The sequence below is a fragment of the Gymnoscopelus braueri genome (assembly GCF_963280865.1).
Source record: "Gymnoscopelus braueri genome assembly, chromosome: 7".
Classification (NCBI taxonomy): Eukaryota; Metazoa; Chordata; class Actinopteri; order Myctophiformes; family Myctophidae; genus Gymnoscopelus; species Gymnoscopelus braueri.
In genome coordinates, this window is record NC_137608.1 from 34,148,552 (window position 1) to 34,169,631 (window position 21,080).

At 42.2% G+C, this 21,080-nt stretch overlaps 1 protein-coding gene across 1 annotated transcript in view; it reads left to right on the top strand.

Annotated features, from left to right (window-relative positions):
• zmat4a (zinc finger, matrin-type 4a) overlaps window positions 1-21,080 on the top strand; it is a gene marked incomplete at its 3' end in the record, with an annotated part of 111,145 nt that overhangs the window by 69,628 nt on the left and 20,437 nt on the right. The window contains exon 4 of the mRNA XM_080432892.1: window positions 677-833. Within this exon, the coding sequence (XP_080289018.1) occupies window positions 677-833 (157 nt within the window). The remainder of the gene's footprint in view (window positions 1-676; window positions 834-21,080) is intronic.

The following is a 21,080-nucleotide window of genomic DNA, read 5'->3' on the forward strand; positions in this document are numbered from 1 at the left end:
GGGGATGCCCTATTTTTCCAGGGAGTGGGAGGGTACTGTATACATGCACGTGCATACATGAATGCACCTGCACAAATATACTACACTATCAATACATTTCAATTCATACAGAGGATATTTAGCCTGGGAAAACAAAGAAGCAGAAACATAATTAATCAAAGTGGACAGGTTGTGGTTTTTATTACTTTGCTAAACAGACCAGACCTAGTTTGCATCCCATGACTATTATGAACGCAGTCTCCAAAGTGTCAAACACCAGAAGATGTTCACCCTAAAGACAATAATATACGGTGCACAGTGCCATGAAAGGGCAGTCAGGAGCGGTTGTCCACCAGTTAATAGGTATCCAAAAAAAATATTGCGGAAGGCGATGTTTTCTCAGACTGTTACCGTATTTTTTTTTTTTAAATGGCTCTCCGAATACTTTGGCAGCCTTTAATATACCTGGGCAGCCCACCAAAGTAAAGCCTATAAGTGTGCCAATGCTGGGAATAAAATCTGTGTGTCCTGATGGCCCAGGCAGTTAGGCAGTCCGCTGCAAGTTCAAATCTAGTTCATGAACTGTATCACATGTCATCCTGTCTCTCTTCACTGCACTGTCCAGCAAAGCAGAAACGAATGCTGCAAATGGAGTCCTGTATGGAAGCATTAACCACAAGTGTGTGGTGTCTTGCAGGGCAGCGAGGAGGGCGACGTGGACAAGAACAAGTGCTGCACGCTGTGTAACATGTCCTTCACCTCGGCGGTCGTGGCTCAGTCGCACTACCAGGGCAAAATCCACGCCAAGAGAATAAAGTTGCTGCTCGGGGAACAGCCTGCCATCACAGCCAAAGGTAGATTCATTCATTGTGTGAGTTCATTATGGTTCATCGTCTCCTCCAGAGACGGTGTAGCCTCTCCATATTCAGCTCAATGTTTTATCTCTTGCCCTCTACTCTGCTTTAATGTCTCTCTTCTCTCCTACATTCCTATCCTCTGAGAGGAAGTATAGATTACATGGCTCAGTTGAGTACTTAACTTTATGGTATCTAATATAACAATATTGTCAAGTCATATTTCATATTTCATAAAGAAGAGGTATTTTATGCATTCCTGGAGTGTTCATTTTACTCTGAATGTAAAACTGGACCCTTAAATTAACTTATTTTACTGTGCTGGAGGAGTATTCAGTGGTGTGGTATAGAACACAGAAAGTGGGTGCTTGAGAGGCTTAGCCAATAAGAGCACCCACCATGTACCTTTCAGTGTCAACCTTTGTCCTTACTTTCCTGTCATTATCCATGATCCTGTCCAAATAAATAGAATCTTTAAAAAGAGTAAAATTGTGAGAGCAGGACTAAAGTGCAGGCAACCGGAGGCAGAGCAGGTTCAAACAATACATTTATTAAACAAATAACTGGAGGGGCAAGGCCACGGCGTGGTGAAGTAGGGAGAGTTAAATAACGGAAAGCAAATCAAAACAGGCTAACAAGTCAAAAGGAGCAGGTAACAATCCCAAATCACTCTGACTGGCAAAAGGTCAAAAACACTGGAGCAGAGCAATTCTGAGACAGACCTCATTAATACATTTGGCAAGCCACACCTTGACTCCCTGGTCAATATTCAAATTTGCTTGTTAAAATAAATGCCAGAAAATGTTCAGCTTTTAAAAAAAGACATTAAAATGTAACCGAGGTAGCGGACATCGTCAGGTACTGCTTGGCAAGGATGCTGAGTCTCTTGTAACAGTATGTGTTTCCATCAGGTGGAATGCATGGCTCATTCAGGAAAATGTATTTCACTTTGCTTTGTCTCTGCTGTGCTGCTCCTTCCCGGGTAGAGCACTGATCTTGCCAAGGAGCAATCCAGGCATTTCATTGTTCCTTCCATTTCATAGACTTGACTACGAGGGAAAAGTTTGCCCAAATGACAAACTAATAGACAGCCTGCTCAAGGCCCAGTGTCAAACAGCCAGGTTTTTTTAAGCTTGAGCTGAGGGGAGATGAAAATGAAGACACATGCAACTTGTCAGCTCTCACAAAATTTAACACATTGTTTGTGGCAATTTTGGAGGTGGTGAAGTTATTTTAGCTGAAACTTTACCAATCTCAGCTACAAAAAGTCTTTGTCAATCTTGAAATGAGTTAAATGTTACTTGAGGACCCCCATGGAACTGTTGTCAAATCAAATTGTCAGTTCAATTTGAAAACGTGTTACCGCTTGATGGGTTGATTGCCTGTAGTTGGAATGTATTCATTCTGTTTGTTATGTCTGAGAGCAGCTTTTCTCACACACCGCTGTACCAATCCGCATGAAACTTTGCACACACTCCCAGTAGGCCATGGAAGAACCTCAACCCCACATTTTCCAAATCTGCGTCATGTTGGTGCTGTAACAGGCCGCTTCATGCTTTGGCCTATAACTCTTGAACCGTAGATTGTGTCATCTTCATAAACATAACATGATATTTTTTCTGTTTGCTTTTAACAATAATGGAGCTATACCTAACCCATATTCTCTGGTTCTTTAGCTGCTCACAGATGGACGGACACATGGACGGATAGCGAAATGCTGTGGGAAAAATTAGCAGCATGTGTGTTGGTCTGTGTGTGTTGCACACAGTTGGGTGATGTTATCCACCACTCTTTTGCCATCGTTCAATTCACAGGGAACACCAGAGCAGACCTGCTGATCTTCTGTTTCTGGTCTCTCTATATGACAGTGTAGCACGCCTCTCAATGAGTAGTGTTGTTTTTCGTTGGGGGTGGGAGGGGGAGGCAGCGCTTGCGTGTTGGTTGTGTCGTTTAGGCTGCTGAGCGCAGGGCAGGCCCCGAGGGGGATCTCTTTCAACGGTCTGGTTGAGCACAGATAAGTTGATTTATTATAAAAAACATTAAGAGCATAGTATGGTTCCTAGTAAATGTATCATAACACCCCTAGACTGGTCTGTTGTGGTTTCTAAGGCATTAGTAGGTTGTGATATTTGTTACTGTGTTTTGGCTTATTCATCTCTGATTCTCTCTGTCTTTGTTGCGTTTGGACTTTAACTAGGGACCTTGCCTGTTTGTGTGATATTGTTACATTATATGGATGTAATCAGTCAAATTGATTAAGTTGCTTGTCAAGACTCAAGAATCACATTACAACTAGAACAGGCCTTGCCTCAAATATGAGTTGGAAAAGTCCCCACAGTGAATAAAAGAACTGCATTTTTCTCTCTTCTGATCCTTATGCTGTCCATGGTGCTGAATGTTGCATGTCAGAGAGAAGGTCAATTACTGATTTACATTATTTTACTACAGAACTTTTCATTGTAGAAGGGTGAGACTACATTTGAAAGCTGAAGTTGTGTCAAGCTATTCATGCACACCTAGTGTTTTTAAAGTAAAATGTTGTATATCGACCTATATTTGAAATATAATTAGTTATTTCTGTAGCAGTCTGTTGCTACTGAGGGTTCCTCTCAGCTTCACGGATGGACAGACAACTGGATGCAGGTTAAATTCACATTTATTGGCCTCACACAGACACTCAGTTTAGAATGAATATAAATGCTTTCAGTGCTAAAATAAAGTCAGCCCAGGCGTACTGGGAACATTGCCTGCCACGTGGATTTGGTTCAGTTGGTAAGTTGCACTTTCAGTGCTCTTCACAGTGTCTCTTCTGTGTCTCTGTCTGTGTGGGAAGCCCCACACCCAGGTCCACTCAATAAACCTTGGCACTGCTCCCATGAGCCACTCCCCCATCTCCACCCACAGCAGAGCCCAAATCACACCCCACTACCATTTCTACACCGTTTGTTGTGTTACAAGATGGTATGGCCACTAATGAATTTAACCAACGCATTCTCACTCTCGTGGCGTGAAACGGGTGACAGCCATGGGGACGGATTTGACCATATGGCACTATTTGATGTTTCGGGTATACCCGAAATGCATGCTGACGGGGGACATTATGACTGATCAGCGCTTAACACATTAACCGCCAAGAACGTAGTCCTACGGTCCGTTAAATCCAACTGTTAAGCGCCGAGACCGTAGCCCTACGGGCTACGATCTTTTCGCGCATGCGGGTGCACTTTCGGAATTTTTTTGATCCACTTCCGTTTCCGGTTTGATGACCGGAAACGGAATTATTTGGGATCCGGTTTTGACGATCACGTCCGCCCTCGTTCTACAGACGAAACTGAAACTCAATTCTCTTCCTGTAGTTTTTTCTCCTCGCATTTCACTGTTTAACGTAATCCGCTCTACTGTAACTACAACATGGATGCCCCGTTTGACACGCGATCTTCACTGGGAGATACAGGGAGATCTCGCGGATGTAAACAGACCGGCTCAATCTCAATCTTAAGGATTTTAACAAGATCTATGGCGACATGAAAAAAACAAAAAAACAACAAAAACACCTTGGCACTGGTGAGTACATTATGAGATTAACCTCTGGCGGTCGATGTGTTAATCGGCTGAAGCGGACTTCTCAACGTTCGGCACGATGACTTGCACGCTCGGCGGTGCCTCTTGTGGCTCAAGTACGCTTCAGGCGGTACCCCGCCACCCCCCCAAGTCTTGGGTTTGAGAATGGCACTTCTGCATTCCAGTTTGGGCGTGGTTATCGGTACGCTGTTACGATGACGTGACAGGGGTTATCAAACGTTTGCCGTTTGGTCAAATCCTGCCCCATGCCGTCACTTTAGGACGACTTGGGAGTGAAAATATGTTGATTTTACAGTAATGTGTGTCCTGGAGAATATAGATATTTAAATGATGATGCAGTTTGTCATGTAACACTGTAGTACCGTTGCTATCTAGTATAGCTTATGTAGGAAATGAGTGTATCCTGGGCATTGATATCGATGCCGTCAGGAGATCTTGCCTCACCTTAGCTTTGCCAAGACCTTAGCTTTGCCAAGACCGAAACACAGTAACATCACTTGAAGCAGAGGGTGGGTGGAAAGGGTCCAGTCATATAGAGTAGAAGGTGTGTAGGTAGAACGGAGGTGAGGTGGATGGAATGTGGGAGTGGCCGGAGGAGAGAGACAGAGACATATTATGACAGAAATATGGTTACAGATGTTTAGAACCAGACCATCTGTGTGGATCTCATCCATTCTGTAGCTTTTTTTCCTTCAGATTTAACCCATTCAATCCGCGAACGCATCTGTGTCATTTTAGAGTCTTAGCTATAACCATTATTTTATACTTTGGCTATTTAAAAAAAAATCTTTAACATTTTGTGCAAATCTTTGAATACATAATATCTTTTGAAAAAACATTTTTAAGTCAAATCTTTGCTTCTGGGGGTCCCCTGTAACAATCTTTGACAACATTTTGAGATGGGGGTCCGCGGCCAAATACATATCATGTTGGGGGTCCTTGACATGAAAAAGTTTGAGAACCACTGATATAGCAACATATGTTTTTTCAAAAAACTTTACACGACATCGTAGATTGTAGAATCGGCCAAATTGCCCAAATTTTCACGATTTATCAAAAATAGCAGATCTACAAGCTCATAGCGCGGCACTCGGTACCGGGCTATGAGCTTGAATCAATTTACAAATTGGTAGTCTTGAGGGTAATGGGAGATGACTGTGGAGGCAATCAAGTTAGAATGAAGAAATATGGCGTACGTGAAATAATCACTCTCCTGGCCAGGCCACCTGAGACCGTATGGCAACTGTCACGAATGAAGGCAGATGAACCTTGAGCTCTGTTTGTTTACTAGAGCGGGTTAGTTGCCTCTTGATTGGCTTGTCTGGGCAGTTTATATGCAAAAGGTGGCATTCATTGTTTTCCTTTCTTTTTTCTCACTCACCAGTGAATTTGTTTTATCTTTGGTTATCTGTGATTCACTGTCATTGCCTGAAAAAGCCTTGTTTTATAGCAGTGCACAAAAAACCCTTTAAGGTGCATCGGGGATGGGTGATTCTATATAGATTATTAGTCTTCTAATCTTCTGTGTACATAAAAAATTGAAAACTGGGACGGGACGCGGGATAACCCCACGTTTGCAACTACTTTTGCCTGTGCACTTCACCGGGTATGGACTGGTGGATATAATACAAAAGACATTGTAATGTATTCAGAAATGTTACAGGTTTCCGGTCAAAGGATTAAATAGCCTAATTATCACTATATACCGTACGTACGTGGATGAATCCTGCCTCTGTGAAAGACCTCTGTCAGAGAGCTCTGCATCTCTTGGGAGCCGTCCCCCTCCTCACTCATCCTGTGATCTCCACGGCTCATTTTCATGTGTTTCAGCAGGTTTATGGTATTGCTACAATATACTATTGACGTTTGACACACATGAGGCACACCTGTTGCCTCATTTTCATTCAGTGGAATGAAATGGCGATCAATGCTCTCTCTGCTATACAATTGAATTGAATTAAATTGTCTCATAGTGTGTCTGTAGTCCTGCTTAAATATTTCGTTACCCAATTAATCATCCACCATTCCAAAAAAGTGACACCTTCATAAAAGTTTTGGGTAATTATTTAAACTTTCCAATAAAGGTCACTCCTACTGTTGATTCTGTTCATACTCCCTTGCAGCTTAACTCGTTAATTTAGTAGTCTTTTTTAGCGACACCTCTCGTAGCTCCGCTACTGCACATATACTGAAGCAACGCTGAAAAAGGAATGCTGCAGGGTCCTAGTGGCGAGGATATTTTGGAATGCAACAACATTTTGTCCGAAATAAGTGGAGCAAGGGGATTTGTAATTGGTTGAATAGTGTTACTTCAATGCAATCAGTGGCCTACCAATTCTCTAAAACAATGGTCTGAAAGTATTTGCCAATAATTCTGTTTACTTACTGTGGTTGAAGTGCTAGATACGTTTGGTTTGGTTCATAGGAAAATTTCAAACAAAAGGCAAAACGTTTAAGATATTCAAAGGACATATTTAAAACTCTAATAAACTATTTTTAAATCGGATTGACAACAAAGCTGACATGGTCTGAATTATTCTGATGCAATAAACAGCACCCATCTGGATCTCCAGGTTGGTTGAAATAATCATTAAGAATTCATGCTTTTTCACCCATCTCTGATGAATTGTAATTAGAGTTTGGTCGCTGTAGAAGTTTTGGCACCTCGCTGTTCAATTGCATTGCACTCTAATGATATAGTGCTTGCCTTGGAAAATCCCTATGCTATTACCTATCTTCACCCCCATGTCACTGACAGATCCAACTGTTAGCTATGCCATCTGTGGCCAATGAGCCAGGAAGGAGACAGCTCCCACTTCCCATGACAGAGCTATCAATCGTCCTGACACCCAACAAATAGTACATGGCCTCACAGTACCTCCCCTCTTTATCTGACATGAATGTACCCCCCACACGCATTCACTCTTACACATATGTACCGTGCTCTCTCTCTCTCTCTCACACTCACACACACACACACACACACACACACACACACACACACACACACACACACACACACACACACACACACACACACACACACACACAGAGTTGAGTCAGTTGAATTGACTCCACTAGTCTGGAATAAGAATGGCCCTTAGTTCAAATGAAAAATCATGGCCCACATTTATCAATATTGCATACAAACAATTTGTGCATAAGCCGTGCATACAATCATTTCTAAGAGTTAGAGTATGATTTATCCACTTGTACTGATAATAGAGAATGAATAAAAACAGCTCTGAACATGAGTATGCACAGCTTCAAATGGTAGAAATAGATGGTGATGAAATGAGGACATTGAGCAATTTAGACCTATACTTCAGTCACATAAGAGGGAAGAATGAAACATTGATTGTATTGTGTTTGTAGTGACAGAGGATTTGTCATATTGTGCTTTTAGCAGGGAGCACATATTCCCCAAGTTGAAAGTGATGAGTGTCTTAAAATGATTCCCAATGATAATGCCTGTCCAAAATAATGACCTACGTCTCGCGTTGCCAGACGATTGGAGATTTCTGCCTACCGATTAGTCTGGGGACAGAAGTAGTTGGTAGTTGGTTGAACAGCAGCGGGAATGCTCGCTAACAAACCTACGCTTATACTGCTATGAAAACCACACATTTAATACATAACAAACTTTATTGTTCATAAGAACTTTCTAAATGTTATGTGAAAAAGAATATTGTCTAGTATATAATGTTCATATATGTGTGTATTCTTTGTACTGGCAGGAGGCCCATAAATTTGATGCTGGGAAGAGATTATTATTATAAGGAAGCTAGTACAAAATAGTTACATTTGGTCACATGCTCGGATTGCTCGCAAACACATGCCTTTTTCCTCTAAATCATACAGAATTTAATGTATAGGCTACATATAGGAAGGACAATGCACAGTACATCAGAAATATAGATAGAAAATAAAACATACAGAGGTGTTTTGTCATTGAAAGATTACACACTTCCAATATCCCTGTTGTAATAACTGCAAGCATTATTCGAGGCCATTCTGTTTTTATCTCACAGTGACAATCTAAAGCACCTGTATTGTGCCTGTGCAGGGATCTGCCACAAATAGGAAATGTCAGGAAGATAAATCAGGGGCAGCAGGAGGCCCTGGGCTATCGATTTCTACATAAGTAACGTTAGCGGAGAGGCCGAACGCGTCCACTGATCCACTCATCTCATGGGACTCTGTTGTTTCAACTGGTTGTCAGCGGTAGAGGCAGAAACATTCTGTACCCGCACACCCTCAAAACACATCCACGCAGAAATTACCCATGATCGTACGGCTAACAATCCTTGTTATAGCATAACCAAATGACTAATCATTGTCATGTTCCACAGCTGAAATGATTAGCAAACCAAAAATGTGTTCCAAATCTTTCCCCTTTGGAACAGTGTTTCAGTGTTTCAGTCAGTTTTCAACAACCATGCAATAAAAATGGGTTACCACCACTACAACGGCTTCACCTTTACGGCAGTGTGGGCCGGTACTCAAAGTGGGTCATGGGCTAAAAGCAGCTACAATAGAGGAATATTGTTATGTTGTAATACATTGCGTCCTGACTGCATAATTTGGGTTCTGGTGTGAAATCAGCTGAGATTCACTGCTTGAGGATAGAGCACGAGTTATGACTACACAGAGTTTGAAATTCATTCAGGGACCGATTATTTATTTTATTTTTTATTTATTTTTTCTCCAAAGCATTTAAAGGGTAATATCAGACTGTGGTTGCTTTTTTAAACTTGTATAAAGTTTTTTTTTTTTTTACATGTAAGCTTTTAATCTGACAGCACTGATGTATCAGACCAGTCTTTTCTCGCAGGGTGTGTTTTACATATTTTTACATAGTTCACATTATGTATAACACACATAGCCTGAATAAACTAATACTGCCCATAATTTCCTTTGCCCTTTCAGTCAGGCTCTTCATGGATACAGTTGTGCTAATATGCACATATTCAGTGACCCATATACCGTTTGCCTGTTAACATGCATTTTTACTTGAATGTGTTCAACAGTACATACTCAACACAGTATGACTGAATGTTAATTGGCCATTATAATTCTTTCTATTCAAACATACTGTAGGATCCTGCATCTGGTAATTCCTCTAGATGTAAATTTTGTTTCCTATTTGCCCATCATTCTAAGTATGAATTGAGAGTTTCTGGCCTGTTTCCAGATGTCTGTAGGAACACAATAGCTGCCAATGCCGTGAATGCCATTTCCTGTCAAATCTGCAGCTTTACACAGGGATGATTCTCAATGAGATGATACTGTACTCTGTAATGTTAGCCACGATGTAGCAATGAATGGGGCTTCAAACTTTAAACTACACCCAAATACTGCATCTCAAAACAATCCTTTAATTATTCCGCTAGGTGGGGTTCAGGGTTGCAGTCTGTGTGCGTCTGTTCGCGGCTAATCTAGAAAACTGTTTGGCCAACTATCATCATATTTATTGTACACGCTATCAGCAGGCCAAGGAGGCCAATTTCAAATATGTCAAGTGACAACTACATATTTTTTACAAATTATAATCAAAGCAATTGTCCCTCTAAGCTATGGACCGGTCCGGAACTAGCCAATCACAACAGGCGATGGAATGAGCATACTGCCAGACTATGGCCCGGAACTAGCCAATCGTGGACACACACGTTGACAGCATTGTTGCTACATTAACACAAATTAACATTAACACTTCCTCCAGTTTCCCTGGAGGAAGTTACTGAGGTATGTCAAGTGACTCCACATCGGCAAATCCCATGGAATGATGAGATCCATCCTGAAATGCTGAGCTTTGGGTGTTGAGGGTCATGGTTCTCAGCAGGAAACTTGTGGATTGCCCACTCCAGGTGTAGCAGGAACGGTACAGCGTTCCCTGCACCTCACTGTTTTGACAAAAAAAAAGAGCTGAGCCAGAAGTCAAAGCTCTTGATCTACCGGTCAAACTTTGTTCCTACTCCTATATTCATGAAATGTGGGTCATGATTGAAACAAGATCGCGGATACGTGGCGAAAATGAGTTTTCCCAGGTTAAGAAGCTTGGAGAAGAGCCAATATTCTTTCACATGAAAACGAGCCCGTTGAGGTAGTTCCATGTAATATGGATGCATCTTGGATAGCTCCCCAGGGAGGTATTCCAGCCACGGCCAGCTGGCAAGAGACATCGGACCAAATAGATAGGGGGATTATATCTCCACGCCTCGGGATCCCCCAGTTAAAGTTGGCTAACGTGACCTGACTCTGGATAAGCAGTAGAAGATCGATGGATGGATCTGATGGAGAACAGTTAATGCTTGTTGCAGAACATGCCTGCCTCTTACACATACTGTACAGTGCCTACTGACACAGATGGAGAGAGAGAGAGAGAGAGAGAGAGAGAGTCAGTGAGTGTGAGAGAGTCACACGCAAGTAACATTATGCCACAAAACCACAACTTCTATTGTGTCATTTCCGCTGTCCCAGCACATATTCTGTTTTTAACAATTATCCAACATAATGTATTCAAGTAGCACTTCCTATTGGGAAACTTGTGTAGACCATTATATCCAACAGACACCACATCAAAGCACTATGTTTGACTATCCTATCTTACATTTGGGAGTGGTGCGCATGCGTGGCTGTGCCATGTGTGTCCTCCGAGGCGAGTGCAGGCGAGTGTCTGTGTCGTTCATCCAGGTCCTCCGAGGCGAGTGCAGGCGACTACAGCCGAGCGAAAAAGAAGCGGCGGCCATTGAAATGGGTCCGTCTCTCGTTTCGCTTTCGCTTTCGCGTCTCGAAACAAACACCGCTGTTGCTTTCGCTTTTGGTTTGCGTGTCGAAACGTCGACAGCGTACTACACGAGAGCCCCGCGCCCGTGTCGGTCGAGTTAAAACCGTGCGTTTGGCTACTAGAGCCCTGTGCGCGGCAAGGGGGCCAGGGCGCCCGTACCTCTGGTGTTTTACAATTTGTCTTAAGAGAGACAGCCAGAAAGAGAAGACGACACACATTTTGTCGTTACTGTGTCAGAAGTGTTAGTGTTCTTCTCCACTGAGCGTACGTTACTAGCTGTTGAATGGTTTAAAAAAAAAGGTAAATGGTGCATTTATTTAGCGCTTTTATCCAAAGCGCTTTACATTGATTGTGCCATTCACCCATTCACACACACATGCATACACCGATGGCGGAGGAAACCATGCAAGGCACCAACCTGCTCATCGGGAGCAATTAGGGGTTCAGCGTCTTGCTCAAGGACACTTCGACACTAACTCTATACTATAGAATAATATATAGAAGTTATTGGGATTGCCAGCCTTTCTCAATCTGTACATCAATGTTACGGTAGGGATGGACAAGGTTCTTTTTTGTCTGTTTGTACCAAGACACGTTTTAAATGGTGAATGTATCAAAGTAACAAATTGCGTACTTTCACACTACATATATCATCAAGACAGGGACCTAGAGTCCTAGTCCTCATTCTCTCTTCTGGCTCCCAAGCTGTGGAATAATTCCCCTCCCTTCCGTCATCTTGCTCTGCAGTCTGAAAACTCACTTCTTCACCTTCCCTTCACCTTACTCCCTAATACTCCTTATTTCTTACTTGTTAGATAGATGCTTGTTGTGTTTTACAGATATATTCTGCATTGGCCAATTGTTCACATGTTTTGTTTAGATAGATGTACAGTATGTATACTGTTTTCTTGTCCACAGATGTTTAATGTGTTAAGACGGTATGTTATTAGATGCTACTGTAGGTTTGATGCTTTCCTGTTATCCTATTACATAGTTCTTTTTTTAGACATTTTATTTACTTGACCAATTACTCTGTTGTTAGTTGACTAGAGTTCATGCTGCTTACTCTGATCTTGCACTTTGGAAGTCAGCTATACTATTTGGACAGGAAATGATTCATATCACTCCAGTCCACATACACTATATACTGTATATTCAACAGTCCATATACTCTAAGTATGACAGCTGAAAAAGTATGCAACTGGATGTAAAATAGACAGACTTTGGGCAGTCAGCGGGAAAGTCAATGGCTACAAACAGACAGACTGGGTAAAAAGCATATCCCCAAGGTGTTAAAATTGTATTTTTGATAGCCACATATTACTTTCTTTATGGTTATTTCACCTCCACTCCCATATCCCATCCAGCTGCATTTAGCCTAGTATATACCAGGCCAACAAAGCAGGTAATAGTATACTGTGTTTCCACTCATGAACTGAGCGCACGACTGCCGTTATGAGATCTGGCATGTCTGCTGTCTCCTTGACTTGATGATGATAAAGCAGGGCCATCAGGCTTGGATGATTCATCATGTACTGATGATTTTCAAAAAGAAAATCCTCTCACACATAAATGCCAAAGAAATTGTAATGCCTCAGAACTAATCCCCTCTGTACCGTGAGTTTTGGTGACTTTATGTTCTTCAAGTCTGCTACAATTCCTCATCCAAAAGTTTACAACAACATGACATTCTGTCTCTCTGCCCTACAAAGGAAAGAAAAATGACTTTTATGCCCTGTCCTCCGTAAGTTGGTATTAAAGTGAGGAGTGCACATCGAAACTTTAGTGGTATAGTTATCCAAAGGCAATGGGAGAGATTTCGCCCCTGTGTGTCTTGTCTGCGAGTCTATCTGGGGCTAATCTCGCAAACCGCTGGAATGATCAGCGCCACATTTCCTGTGCACGCTGCCAGTAGACCAAGGAAGTCATTCCACACATTTAGTTTTTTCATATATTGTCTATATTTGTTTTAAACATTGAACTTTATATATTGATAATGGAAGTCAATGATGGTCGGCTCAGGCTGAAACCACGGTCAATTATGGAGTCATAGATACAGTAGGTGACTGACATCATAGGCTGGCAACCCAGCCTAGTGGAGACAGAGATACGTACAACATGCGCTCCACTGAGCACATACTGTAAATTATTGTTATGACATTTGATATTTAAAACTGTGCCGTTTCTCTTTGTGTGGAAGCTGTGTGCACTGCATTAAAGACTGAGAACGAAACAGCCTTTGAGTGATATCAGTATATGCCTTTACTATTTACACAGGTGCATTGCTATATTATTCCTTTGATGCCATATCTGCCTGTTAGACCTGTTAGGTCTTCTGCGCTGAGTTTTGAACTGTACCTGCTGGGCATGGTTGCATTGCTCGTGCAGGCACATGCATAGATTTAAAACAGCTTTAAATTCACACCTCGACAAAGTCGTTCAAAGGCTCCCGACCCACACCAGGTGAATTAACATAGGAATGAGCCTAGAATGCATATTATCAATTGTCCATTGTGTGACCTGTAGTGTAGGTCTTAAGCTACGTGCGCGTGACGTCATTGAAATAGAGTGCAACCACGTTCGAATTCAGCAATGCAACACTGCTGCTGGGTCATCATCTATGAGACTGGAATGTGCAAGACTTTGGATAGTAGTGTAGTTGTCCTGCAATTATGAGAATTTGATGAATGGGGAGTTGGGTACCTCTCATAAGCATAAATAGTTTAGGTTAAACTCACAGGTTTGCAAGATTGTTTTTTTTTTCTTGCAGCAGGAATATTAAAACAGCTTGTGATTACACTTGAATTGTGTGTGTGTGTGTGTGTGTGTGTGTGTGTGTGTGTGTGTGTGTGTGTGTGTGTGTGTGTGTGTGTGTGTGTGTGTGTGTGTGTGTGTGTGTGTGTGTGTGTGTGTGTGTGTGTGTGTGTGTGTGTGTGCGTGCGTGCGTGCGTGCGTGCGTGCGTGCGTGCGTGCGTGCGTGCGTGCGTGCGTGCATGCATGCGTGCATGCATGCATGTGTGTCTGATGAATCTCCATTATGTATTGAAGTAGCATTGCTCTCAAGAAAACTTAAAAGCTAACACAAAGCATTATCAACAGGATGGTACTATTGACTACTTGTAATTCTTCCCAGTTATTGTTCTGAGATTTTTCTTTTTGCTAAGATGGAAACCATTATGTTACCAACCATGCACAGCTCCCAAGTGCCACACACATACCCCTGTTGTACAATAATAACATTTATACCATACCTTCATGGGGATTGGGTCGGAAATAGTAGACCTAGACAGAGTTGTTGGCTCACACAATGTTCAACAGTCTATCCACGTCGGAAGCACTAAAAATGCATATAAAATAAAGCGTCTGTCCTGCCCCCACCCCCCACTTCAGCTTTGCAGTCAGACAGAGCATAAATGATTAGGAATAAGAAGAGATGTGCAATCTTTCTTCATGCAGCAGACGATAAATAGAAAAGTGAACTTTGAGTTATCTCTTTGCTGCTAGTTTTTACATTAATTATTCATTGAACAGTTTGGATACAATTGCAAGCAATAGGCCAGATAAAATAACGAGGCTGCTGGCTATATTACCAGCTTGCAATCACTAACAAATATTAGCGTTGAGGTTTGTTTTGACAAAAAAAAAAAAAAGTGTTTTCTGTTATTACATTTGGGGTAATGACACAGATCCATTCTAATGCATTCTTAATTATACAGCAGGGGACAACAGGGTAAAATGAACACTTAGCCTATTACAGTAAAATACAAATTCTGCTCTAGTCTCGCATAGCCAGCCAACCAGGGGTCATCACCATGCTGGGCTGGGTTGGACATTTTCATCAAACTTTATTTTTGCCACGACCAATAATATTACCAGAAACTCATAGGCCTAACCCTAAATGTATACTCCTAATGTGCCATAGTGCCCATGCTCTACACATTTTACAATGATAGTATTTCTCAGTGGTATATAAAGTAGTTGAGTAAAAGTGTTATTTGAAAGTGATTCACATTTTAGGGTGGGCTGCTGGGATACTAGAATTCCAAGTAGCTTCTACATCAATCAATCAATCAATTGTGGCTAGATTCACTATTTTCTGATGTAGCTTTCAAATAGTTCAGCTACAGTTCAGTCACAACATTTTCAGTGGCACATGAACATAAAAGAGCACGACAGATGAATTTTGAGTGCATTTCATCCATCACATCAAAGGCAGAATTCTCTGTTCGAGGCGGAGATTGTCCACCAAAGGAATAATTCTCCATCTACATCCACTTGAGTCTTTTACAGTATATATAGGATGCCACAATATACAGTAGTATGGTGCTTTGTTCTAATGGTTGAAAGAACAAACGCCCATAAAAGCCTGTGCCCTTATCAGCCAGAAACTCAATCATAAACAACAAACAAAAGGTATCTTTTATACGAACATGGAAACACTTTCACCATGCCAGCCTGCCTCCACCACTCCTCTAACAATTATTTATTTTCTCAATATCAAAATCAAAGCCTGTTTATTATAAAGGATTGGCACATCATTTATCCTATCAAATATCCATGCATAAATGCATTATGAAACAGGCACTACACCATAATTGGTGTGTTCTATATAGCACACAACAATGGACAGCAGGCAACTTGATGAGTGTTGTTCTCATGAGAATATGCTAAGAACAGTCTGGATAATCCAATATCATGATGAGAGACTTGCAATTACAGTATATTCAGATTTTATTTGAGGTGTGACAGCGATAATGTAGCAGAGTAAAATAAACATTTTCTTATTTTAAATGCATTTAAAGGGATTGTAGGCGATTCAGAGATAAACAAAGGAAAAAAATCCAGCAGTTCGTTTCCCCGACCACCAGGGGGTGACGCACGGAGGACTTCCATAGAGTAAGCAGACTTCTAAACGGGCCATGCCGAATATAGGTTACTTTATTCGGATAAAATTCGCGGAACTGCCCGCCCCTGCCGGTTCTTTCATGACAAATTGACCACATATATGAAGTTAAACAACTAAATTCTATCCAAACGCTTTTTGAAAAGTAAATTATGTGCATCAAAAACGGAGTTTGAGAGCATTTTAAAACCGAAAGTAAAAAGTCCACACGGACACGGACGCGCACGGATGCGCACATGCGTGCGTGAATTTACGCACCGGATACCCGGATGTGTAACCTAAATAGTAGGGAAAATACGGATTTCAGAAAGAGGAGTGTTTTTCAATGCAGGAAAACACCCCAGCATCATTATATAGTGGCTGATAGAGGGGAAAAAATGCAAAATATATATATAGAGGTATTTTTCAAATATAGGCTTAATGTTGCCTACTATACCTTTAAATAAAAGTGAAAGTTGTGATTAATATATATACTCAAGTATAGGTCCTCCCAAAAACTACTTATGTATTGTAATAACGTACTTGTACTTATTTACTTGTATTACCTGGTATCTCTGCATTAATTAAATCAGTGTCTTACCTATTCTGAAGAAAACCTGGAGACTGGCAAGTCCTGATGTCACTCCTGCTACCATCAATGCAGCATGGTCCAAGTCTATTCACTGTATACTGTTCTATTCTCTGTATGTGATTACCTTGTTTATTGTAAGTCGCTCTGGATAATAATAATAATAATAATAAACTTTATTTGTATAGCACCTTTCATGACATGAAATGCAGCTCAAAGTGCTTTACAGAGCAAGAATACAATTACAGTTAGAACCAATTCAACAATAAAGCAAACAAAAATAAAATAAAATAAAATAAGAGTGTCTGAAGGGTGGCTAAATTGAAATTGTACATTGCACTGGCTGTACACAGGCATCAATGCAGCGTGGTACAGTACAGTCATGCTTTCCTCACACATTACATGAACAAAATAAGAACAGTGATAAAAAAAAGCTTTTCATTATTACATTATTACAGTATTAAAAAAACAAGTCTTGCCACGGACACATTTGTCCATGTACTGTACGGACACATTGATGAGCCCTGCAGACAACTATTCCACTATCTCTGTCTGAATGCTATATAGTGTTTGGCACCCGCGTCGGCTGGATTACAATTTTGACTGGGCCAGGCCGATACGGTGCGTGCCAATTTTTAAAAATTAATTAATTAATTAAACAACCATAAAACAAGAGTAACAACACACTCTCCCAGCCTTCACTACAGTAGCACCATAATACTGTGTTGATAATCTACACGGTTCCGTGTCAATTTGTGACTTCGTCACTTAGCAAGTGAGCGCACGCACACGCACACACACACACACACACACACACACACACACACACACTGACAGACTCAACTAGTCGCAAGTCACGTAACCTCTGTAATTTAATTCATGAATCCCAGGACCATAATCCATTCTCTTTCGGACTGCTTCAGGACATCTGACAGTAGCCCATGCCTCCTACAGACTGCAGTACGTAACAGGTTACACATTGATATGCACAAGTCGGCAGCTTTTGTACAGCTTGGTAAAAGGTGCGAATGGGGCAGCCAATGTATCCATTGTTGTCGGAGGAGTAGAATTGTCTTTTTCTCGCCTTCGTCTTTCAGCAGCATAAAAGGTACCAACAGACGCTACGCTTCTGGTGTCTGGAACTACACCTCCCGAAAGCTGAGAAAGGAAGTCTGTTTGTCATTTCCGTTCACGAAAATATATTTTAAAATTATCTTTACATTACATTTTTTAATTTCCATTTCTGATAAGCTATATAGGCTTTGATTATTTTTGGTTTATAGTATAAATTTGCACAACTGTAAAGATGAAACGGAAGCGAGGAGGAGGCGTCACATCCGCTTTACCCCTGGATTCTTTTCTGAGCTTCCGTGCTCCAGACTGTATGACGGAAGCATTTGAAAAATGGTGGAGGCAACAATCTGGCTTGTGAGAATAATTCTGCTCTTGTTAATGTAGCTGGTTTATCATCTATTCTATTTATCCGCATTAAAATGTTTTAGCAACTTTTTATCGTATCGGTATATCGTATATCAATTTGTTAATTGAAATGTGAATAACAATGTAAGACCACTGAATCTTTGCTACCTCAGAATCAGAATCACTGTATTTCCGTGTACTTACATAAGGAAACCCTTATATGTATGACGTGCAATTAATCTAAAAGTTACCAGCACAACACAAGCACATATACAGTAGGTAAAGTGCCATGGTGCAATCCTTAAAAAAAAGTTACCAGCACAATTTAGTAAGTGCTGTGGTGCATTTCAGAAGTGCAATTACATTTTGTCCAGTCAAGTACAGTCCAATTAGTTTAGGTGAGTTCGTTTGGGGGGGGGGGGGGGGGTGGCAGAGGGTGCAGTTTATTTACAGTCCTCACTGAACTCGGGAAGAAGCTGTTCCGCATCCTGCTCGTTCTCGCCTTAATGCTCCTGTACCTGTTCCCCACGGGTAGGAGGGCAAACAGGCCATGGGAAGGGTGATGGAGGTCCCTTACGATGCTGGTGGATCTTCGTTCTGTAGCCTTCAGAGGCCCCGATGATCCTTCCAGCTGTCTTCACCAACCGGTTCAGCAGATGTCTCTCTTGTGCTTTGCAGCTGCCGAACCAGGAAGTGAAACCGTAGGTTAGAAGGTGGTGAGGAGAGGAGTAGGAAGGGCTGCCTTTTTGAGCCTTCGGAGGGGAAGTAGCCTCTGCTGGGCCTTCTTAATAATGGCCGTGGTGTTAGCAGTGGTGGTCAGGTCGTCTGCCAGATGGACAGGGCCGGAGAGGGACTCCAAAACTGACCGGGAGTTATACGCCCAGTCAGGCCACTCTGTGGCCGCGCGCGAAGTGCGCGGGCACGAAAAACCGCCGCGCGCGCTGTTTTTGGGGGCCTTTGGAAGGCTTTGGGGGGCCTTTACAGTTAAGTTACAGCAATTTCACTTGAAAAATTTACCATCTGTGACAGTCACACAACAGGCCTGACTGGCCTGGCCTGAGTTTAGGAGATTTTTTTTTTTTTGCTGCAGCACTTAAGCGCTGCGCTGGCTGTGGCTGGCTGGCCTGACCTGATGAGAGACAGGCAGGCCACTAAGGAGGCAGGCCACCGGGAATAGTCCCGGTCCTCCCGACGGCCAATCCGGGCCTGCAGATGGAACTCCCAGTAACTTGATGGTATTAATCGTTTCCACAGGGGTGCCATCGATGGTCGATGTGTGTGGTGGCGTATGCTGGCTCTCCTGATCACCATCTCCTTTTGTTTTGTCCACATTCAGGGAGAGATTATGCGAACTGCACCATGACGTCAATAGTTCCATCTCCTTCCTGTAAGCAGACTCATCATTCTTGAGTCCCGCCACGGTTGTGTCATCAGCGAACTTGAGGATACGGTTACTGCCAAATTTGGCAGTGCAGTCGTGGGTCAACAGACTGAACAGCAGGGGGCTCAGGACACAGCCCTGGGGCGATCCTGTGCTCACTGAGATGGTTCTCGATGGTTTGGCTGTCGACTTTGACTCTCTGTTGCCTCTGACACAGGAAGTTGAGGACCCAGGTGCAGGTGCCATAGTCCACATTCAGCAACCTCAGCTTTTCCACCAGCTGTTGTGGAATTACGGTGTTGAATGCCGAGCTGAAGTCGATGAAGAGGAGCCTGACGTAGGTGTTCTCTTTCTCGAGATGGGACAAAGTGAGATGGAGTGCAGTGTAGTTGAGACAGCGTCGTCTGTGGAGCGATTGGCTCTATATAGAAACTGTAGTGGATCCAGTTTTGCAGGGAAGCTGCCCTTGATGCGCTGCAAGACAAGAAATCCCCCGCCGCCACAAAAAAAGCATCGGAAAGTGCCGTCTGCTGCTCGTAGATTTTATTTTAAAGTTGACTCATAGCTTCCTTCACTTGGCCTCTGGTGGTAGATAGTCTGCTACAATGACGACCGGTGACAGCTCCCGTGGCAAGTAAAGCGGTCAGCATTTGACAGCCATAAGCTCTATGTGGGGTGAGCAGTGTGTAGATACCACCCTGGCACCTTGACACCACGAGTTGTTTACATAAACAGCCAGACCACCTCCAATGAGCCTACCAGCTGAGGCTAGTACTCTGTCTGTCCTGTGTAGTGTTAGCCCCTCCAGTGGAATTGCAGATGGTACTGATATTGTCTGGTCCATGCATCTTTGTCATATAACATCAACTATAGCCTAAATGAGTCATGAATGAGTCATAGAGAAATTGATGCATTGGTAGTGAAGCAGGTGGGCGCGCATAAGGTGCAGCTGGAGCTGGTCATGGATGAAGTTGGAAAATTGGAATTCATAGTTTTGTTGCGAACAGCTGGCATCAGAGTCATTTTAAGTAAGTCATCAGCATTTATTAGCTTATCTAAATAATGAACATGGTTAGATACAATTCCTGTGGAGGATACCTTGTTGTGGGTCTGTGTTTATATCTGCTCAAGCATTTTGTCCTAACCAGTTTGCATGCCTGCCAGGTCGGACCTGAACCATGCCAGGAACAATTACGCCTATCATGGAGAGCCATCTGAACCCTACATAGGATACTTGGTATCCCTTATTTATTGAGGTGTCTCCTTTATTTTTGGCAATGTGGTGTGTACCATGACACTTTCATTTAGCTATTGTTAAACAAAAGTGAGCAAAATAAATTAATCAAGCCAGTCGCAGTGACCTAACATAATTAAAGTGGTGGCTGTTAGCCATTAGTCTCTTCTTTTACACGCTGGAAGGTTGAACTTTACACTGACACAAAATGTCTAATGATAATAATTTGCTTTTGTGAAACAGATCTGGGTGAGCTCAGGGTTTCGTGTGTGTAAATGTCACAGTGGCAATTAAAAATGTCAGCAAGGTGGCCTTTCTGAATTATTTAGTGCATGGTTGGCAGAAAAAACAATTTCAGAAAAAAGTGAATACG